This window comes from Kryptolebias marmoratus, linkage group LG15, assembly GCF_001649575.2.
Source record: "Kryptolebias marmoratus isolate JLee-2015 linkage group LG15, ASM164957v2, whole genome shotgun sequence".
NCBI classification, from domain to species: Eukaryota; Metazoa; Chordata; class Actinopteri; order Cyprinodontiformes; family Rivulidae; genus Kryptolebias; species Kryptolebias marmoratus.
Window position 1 is genome coordinate 11273531 of NC_051444.1, and position 7205 is coordinate 11280735.

The 7205-nt window shown below is 38.2% G+C and overlaps 1 protein-coding gene across 2 annotated transcripts in view; it reads right to left on the reverse strand.

Annotated features, from left to right (window-relative positions):
* Nucleotides 1-246: 246 nt before the first annotated feature.
* Nucleotides 247-7205, reverse strand: part of ddx21 (DEAD (Asp-Glu-Ala-Asp) box helicase 21) — a 9620-nt gene continuing 2661 nt past the window's right edge. Inside the window, exons 2-16 of one of the 2 annotated variants that reach the window (XM_017418720.3) lie at nucleotides 6614-6844; nucleotides 6273-6410; nucleotides 5972-6044; nucleotides 5636-5814; nucleotides 5420-5537; nucleotides 5010-5195; nucleotides 4755-4900; nucleotides 4361-4510; nucleotides 3800-3961; nucleotides 3537-3656; nucleotides 2812-2885; nucleotides 2457-2616; nucleotides 1841-1975; nucleotides 1292-1336; nucleotides 247-1143 (exon numbers count right to left, since the gene is read on the reverse strand). In XM_017418720.3, coding sequence (XP_017274209.1) covers nucleotides 883-1143; nucleotides 1292-1336; nucleotides 1841-1975; nucleotides 2457-2616; nucleotides 2812-2885; nucleotides 3537-3656; nucleotides 3800-3961; nucleotides 4361-4510; nucleotides 4755-4900; nucleotides 5010-5195; nucleotides 5420-5537; nucleotides 5636-5814; nucleotides 5972-6044; nucleotides 6273-6410; nucleotides 6614-6844 — 2178 coding nt within the window. In that variant the 3' untranslated portion in view covers nucleotides 247-882. Of the gene's footprint in view, nucleotides 1144-1291; nucleotides 1337-1840; nucleotides 1976-2456; nucleotides 2617-2811; nucleotides 2886-3536; nucleotides 3657-3799; nucleotides 3962-4360; nucleotides 4511-4754; nucleotides 4901-5009; nucleotides 5196-5419; nucleotides 5538-5635; nucleotides 5815-5971; nucleotides 6048-6272; nucleotides 6411-6613; nucleotides 6845-7205 lie in introns of both variants that reach the window. The other variant, XM_017418719.3, reaches the window with a different exon arrangement.

The following is a 7205-nucleotide window of genomic DNA, read 5'->3' on the forward strand; positions in this document are numbered from 1 at the left end:
TTTGCAGAGTAATTTGTCTTTTGATAGTTACTAAGAAACAATGAATCACTGCATTCCATGGAAACCTATTTTTTTCCACTTTTAATCAGTGGAATTAGTTTTTTTTAAATACCATTTTTGTAGAATTTTTCTTCCTGTCCAATTTAAACAACGCTATAGATTATAAAAACTCATTTTGATCTTTTCAGTCACTTTGACCTGATCAAACTGCTCAAATTCACTTATCTGAAAAGAATAAACGCAACATGAGTTGACTTTTTTTAATGAATAAGTCATTTCATTCAAATGAATGGAAGCAAAACAGTTTTTAAATAGAGGCAATTGCAAAGCAATCATCATCCAGTACATTTTTGAGGACAGGTTTCAGCTGATGGTCATGCAGCAATCTGACAGTGAGCTCTCTGAAAAGGTTACAAAACAAGCACAGAACTTCCAACATGATGGACTGGGCAGTAAAAAAAAATATTGTTGAAATGAAACAAACATGAAATGAAATAAACTAGAATCATGTAACAAATGTCATTTTTTACATTTGGAAGGTTGTGCTTCTAGATTAACAAAAGGCCCACGTCTGATTACTGCTGCTGTTCCCCAAACGCCCAGTTTAAAAAACCCTAAAAACCCTGTTAGTGACGCATTCTAATCTTCATTTTTGGACCAGGTTGTAACACGTTAGCTTTAATAACAAGCCAATTTACCAATCTCTGTGATGTGAAGATATTTCAGATGTGGCATTTTAATTTTGTATTCAGATTTGCTCTTTTAAACAGGAGGAACGAGTCATTCCAAGGGTTTCAGGTAACATGTCACCTAAAAAAATAACATAAAACTCAAAGCCAGGTAAAGTTGAGTGACAGTCAGTTCAGTCCACAGGTTGATGTTTCAGTAATGAAAAGCTTGGCTGAAGGTTCGTTTCTGTCCTCCTCTGTTGTTTCCATAACCACCTCCACCACCCCGGTACCCGTTGCTACGGCCACCGTTTCCCCCAAAATTCCGGCCCCTGCCGCCTCTGAACCCTCCTCTGTCACCACGGTTACCACTGCCGAAGCCCCTTTTACCACGGTTACTGAACTGCTTCTCCTCCAGCTCTGGGAGCTCTGTGGCTACAGTCAGATGCCAGCGGCGGCCGTCTTTCCACTGCTCCTATAGGAGGAGAAAACAAACAGAGGAGAATTTTACAAAAACACTTCTTTTTTTTTGACTTTGCATTATTTTCACCTCATTATTTATTCCTGGTGGTGTTTAAGTAACATCTTTTGAACACAAAAAAGATTGTTGCTCTCGTTCTCACCTGTATCTCTTTGACTTTATCAGCTGGGACATCAAAACAAACTCCCTGTGACAAACAGGAAAAATAAAATGATGAATTATATTCAAAGGAAAAAAAGTCTTGAACAAGCAGGAAAACCTTACACCATGTTTCTAAAATTATCCGTTTCCTGGTGATGACAGACACGTCTGTGTTATGTGGCAGGGTCACTTAATCTAAACAAACAAACTTTATAAATTGTTGTTTTAAAAAAACCCATCATTTTAATTATTTAATTTTACCAATGGGTCACTGCAACATTATTAGGCTATTATTTGAACCGCTCTCAAATATGTGTTCTCCCCCTGACTGAAACCATAATTTAATGTTTAAGCTAATGAGGAGGGATTTATTGGTCCAAATTCCTGAATTTATCCCACATGTATAACCTCAGACAGTTTAATAACACTTCTAAAGCTCTAAATTTACAGAACACATATCTACCTATAGATCTACATGTGTAAAAAAGAAAAAAACAAAGTGTGAGGTTTACATTTCACCCACATTGTACACAATGGTGTTTGTACTTACTGTTCTGCTTTTCAGGAAGGTCATCCTGTGAATCTGGTTTTCAAACTCCTCTCCAAGCTGCTCTTTGATGGCTTTCCAAGCATAACCGATATTATGCATCTCCTGAGAGCACAGCAGCTGGACAGTGGTGTAGCCCTGCAAAATCAAGTAAAATGTTTGGTAGGAACTACAACTGTTCCATCTATAAAGGCAGAGTCCAGATGTGCTCTGCTCCATGGGGGCATCCTTGTAGAAACAGTGTGGGACAAAGTCCTGAATTCATGGTACTTTGTGTACAAGCCTGTCGGGCGAACAATGTGATATGATGTTCCTTCAGTTTTCGAGAGGACACTCATGAGTGTTCTTGGAAAACTGAACGTCGTGGGTTGGAGTTGAACCTAGTAAAGAATCTCTAGAGTGATTTGAAATATGATACTCTTCTTTAAATTGGATGAGTCTGAATGTTTTAGCAAGAAAAATTGTAAATGTTCCAGGTTTGAAGGGATATGTTGGAGCAACAAACGGACTTGAACCTAATAAAAGGACAGTAATCTTGTGTCCTTTTAATAAATAAAACAAAAACACTTAAAATATTGTACAGTTGTTGTTATATTGCGTGTGTGCACATGAAGCTTACAGCATCAGAGTTGAGCAGTGATCTCATCTCCAGACTTGTGGCTCCAGAGATATGGGCCAGAGCAGCAGCGAGTGCATCTACTGCTCCTTTCTCTTCGATCAGCTTCTCAGCTGATGCTCGGAAATATTCAATAGCTGTGACTGGAACAGAGTCTAGGAACCTGGAGACAGTGACAAATAAAAAGTGGGAAAAAATATATGAAAACAATCAAAAAACAAAAGGTTTGCCATTGACTAATATTGTAACACATGGTGGCTGAGCAATAATCACAATCACCTTATTATGAAATAAAATAAATCTAATTAATCTAAACATATTTAACTTGTACAAGTTCTCACCCTTTACAGTTCCTTACCTGACTGCATCTTTGCTTGATGACTTGATGATATCATTTGCAGTTGGAACACCAACCCTCCTGAATGTGATGCCCTGGAAAAATACCAAATAAGATTTTTTTATTTTATTTTATCAATGGCAACAAGTGAACAGATCTACAAGACACAAAACAGGTTATGCACACTAATATGCAGAAAACACATAGAAAAGAAAAACAAAAACTTTAATTTCTCCTGCTTTACTGTTTAAATAAAAGAACAAAACCCAAGCTGAAGCTCTGTGGAGCCCAAAAATACAACTTCTGCATTTCTGTTGCTGCTCTTTAACTGAGACAAGTTCTGCTGCCGTCTGGAGCTCAGAGATGTAAAACTTACTAGCATCAGTTCACTGTGAGCGCTCTGCCAAAATACAGGACTACACGGATGAAGTCCACAATAAAAACAGGTTAGAGGAAAAGCTATTCTCCCTTAATTTAACCATCTCAACGCTAAAATTACAAAATAAACCCAGAAACATTTGGAACAACAAATTTGAGAGCTGTTCACAGTTTTAATGCTGATGCACATTTTAAAATAACATCTAAAACAATTAAAACAAAAATGTGACTGTCTTGTACAGCAAACCCTTTTCCAGCTTTTTTGTGCCTTCAAGTCTGTTCCCCTCTCATGTTTTGTGTAAATGTGACTGAAAACACAGCAGCACAAGTCTTCTCTGACAAGTCTCAGGATTTAGAAATCCACCTACTGCTTTGTGCTCCACGTAGCGCAGCTGGTCCTCTTCTTTCCTCTGATAGAAGCAGATGCAGACTCCAGTCCTGCCTGCGCGGCCTGTTCGTCCTGAACGATGGATGTACGATTCTACGTCCTGACAACCACCAGACAAAAAACAAGGCAAATTCAGTCATCTCAGAAGAAGGTTAGAACATGTTTACTGTGTTCATCTTAACTAAATGACAACAAATAAAACAACCTATAACTGTGAAAAATATGCTTGAATGGTAAAATCACCTTAGGAGGAGAACACTGGATCACCAGGTCCACTTCAGGGATGTCTAATCCACGGGCTGCAACATTTGTGGCAACCAGAACCTCAAAGGCACCATTCCTGAAGCCTTTCAGAGTCATCTCTCTCTGCTTCTGTGGAATATCACCGTGAAGGGACTGGGCATTCTAAAAGCATCCAAATAAAACAAGAAGAGAAGGGAAAACTTCAGAGTGACAGAAAAAAGCCACAACTATGATAACAAATGACTTCAACAGGGTTGTGGTAAAGTTATACGATATGTGACCTGTGGTTCCAAAATGCGCCACAAAAAGGAACTTTTTAACACAGAGTTATTATTTTCAAATTCTCCATCTCAAACGCTTTAATATCATACATATTTGTTGAAATTTGGCAATTTTTCGCCTGGCTAGCACCTAGCTTCAGTTAAATTAGTTTGGACTCATCAAGAGCTCCTTAGCACAGGTCACATATGTTTACCATTTTACAAACTGAGGTTGTAAGGTGTCATGAACTGACTTTTAATAATCTGTTGCAGTGTATATTGTGCAGGTATGTGTGCTCACCTGTTTGATGGATTCATTTAAGGAAAGTTCATTGGCTTCTTTTTTCGTCTCACAGAAGACGATGGTCCTGCCGTGGCTGCCGCTGTAAACCTGGATCACGTCTCCTAACACTGCTGCACGCTGTGACCAATGGCAGGCTATGGCCAGATGCTACAGGCGAAAGGAGAGAAAGTTTTAAAAAATATTAACAGGAAATAAAATGAGTATTTTTGTTAAACCAGCTGGCAGATTGTAATTGGCACTTAATTAAAATAACACTTGTGTGAATGATGAAAAAACAGCAGATAAACATGGCTAAATTATTTGTGGTCTTATTGTATTTTACAGTCTATGTAACACTTCTGAACTGCACCCATTGCACACAGCATCCTGTTCTTTAATGTCTTCCACTTACTTCAACAGTTGTTGCAGCTTTCTGTGTTTTCTTGCCAATCAAGTCGATATGCTTGCACCCCGGTCTCATGTATTTCTTGGCCACATCATACACCCAGGGAGGGCAGGTGGCCGAAAACAGAAGCGTCTGTGGGTTAGTGCTGCCGTCTAAAGAGGAGGGACACAAGCTGACCTTAATCATTTCAAACATATAACTACTAAACAAATCCAAAAAATACTACATACACAAGTATAAAATACTGCTGATGTTATTTACCTTTCTTGTATGATGAACTCAAAATCTCTTCAACCTGTTCTGCAAATCCCATGTCCAACATTTGGTCTACTTCATCCAGAACGACGTGATTTACTTCAGAGAGGTTGAGTTTATTGTTCTGAAGGTGATCTTTTATCCGACCAGGAGTTCCAACCAAAATATCAATTCCATTACGTATGGCATCAACTAGACAGGAAGAGATGTAGATTTATTAATTTTAGCACTTAATAAACCAACTTCTAAAGGAAGAAATGCTACACACTATTACACACACACATCTACAGTGCTGTCTAAGTTAGAACACATGTGTTGTTTGGTGAGCAGCTACTGGTATTTTAATACTGATATCATAAAAAAAACTAATTTAACTAAAACATTTTTGTTGTCTTCTTTTTTTGCATAGAGCTTACTTTGAGGCTTGTATGAGCTGCCTCCATAAAAACAGGAAATGACCACACTCTTGGAGATGTCTTTGAAGTCCTTTGCAACCTGGATAGCCAACTCTCTGGTAGGAGTCAGCACCAGCACCTACAGAGGAACAAAAAGGAACCTCAGTTGTACACAAATCCAATGAACAAACTGCCCGAGACCCTGAGAGGGGCCATCTTTGAGTGATGGGTAAGCACCTTAGGAGGCCGGCCTCTGGTCTTCTTTTCTGAATCCTTCTGGAGCTTCTCCACCAAAGGTATAGCAAATGAGAAGGTCTTTCCTGTTCCTGTGCGGGCTTGGGCAATTACATCCTCGCCATCGTAGACATCATTAAACGCCTTTACCTGAATGTCAAACAAGTAGGAGACTCCCCGGGCTGAAGAAGGGGCAGAAAAGGGACAAAATGAGTTCTCTAGCAAACCCAAAACTCCCCGGTTGTACTGCGGAGGACACTTTCAAGACACAAGGAATCTCCTGAATCAAAAAATTTATTTCATAGTAAGTAGTAAAAACTAAGTAAATGAGATGTTTACCTTTAAGTTTATCGATGGTAACTTTTGAGATTCTGAAGTTGGAGAATGCTCCTTCTCTCTGCTCCTGTGTCAGCTTCTAATTAAAAAAAGGTTGATCAATATTTCTCATTTTTCCCCTTTTATTTTTTTTATTTTCTACAAACAAGAATAACAAAACTGGACAGGGCTTAAAAACGTTACAGAATGTAGTGCAATACACAAGAAAATATGCTTAACAGATAAAAACTTTTGTTGCAATCATCACAAGACATCTTTATGCAAACTTTTCCTTTTGTCTACAGTATTATATGTGGTATCTTACATTTTCCCGTTCACTGTCACTGGCTGAGTCGTCACTGGACTGAGATGGCGTCGGGACAGGAGTTTGAACTGGTGTGTTTGGGGTGGAATGTCCATTGGTTGCTGCCTCTGTGACTGCCTTCTTTTCTTTCTTGTTTTTCTAGAGCCCCAAGAAATAATTTTAAAAATGAACATGTTTAAATTAAGGGACAGATTAGTAACAAGTTTTAACATGTCCACAACTCAGCTTTTAACAATAATCCAAGCCATATTAGACGTTGTTCCACAAAGTATTTATATGAACTATAACTCACGATGTAAACAAAATAATCAAACTTATAGCTGAAAAAACATGACACTGACCTCGGTTGCTTCTTTTTTCTTCTTGGTTTTCTGCTTTGGTGATTCTACGTCATTGCAGTTACTGTTCATGTCAGTGGCCTCATCTGTGTGGCCGTTAACTTGGTCCGCTGCCAGCTTGTCTTTTTTCTTTTTCTTCTTTGGTGCAGGAGGGTCACAGTCTGCATCCTGCTCCTCTTCAAGCTCTTGTTGCTGTTGTTTCTTCTTCTTGCCCTCCTTGGTCTTGTTCTTCACCTTCAAGTGAAAAATAATTATAAATACACAATTAGATCAACTAAACCTAGCACTGAACAAGAGTAAAGATATTTCTAATTTTGTTTTTATTCACATAATTGTTTTTATTTAAACAAATTTTGTACTGGCATCATTTATTTATTTATTTTAGTTTGAATTTTTAAAAACAAACCCAGCAACTAAAACAAAATAAAACACTAATTATTGTCTTTTCCCCATTCAAAAAAAGTTAAAAAACAAAAACAACTGGACTTCTATTCTGTAGCTGAAGACGTTTCGCTTCTCATCCGAGGAGCTTTCTCAATTCAGAAATAGAGAGTGTGGAGTTGAGCTTTTAAAGCTGAGATGTGATGTAAGCTGG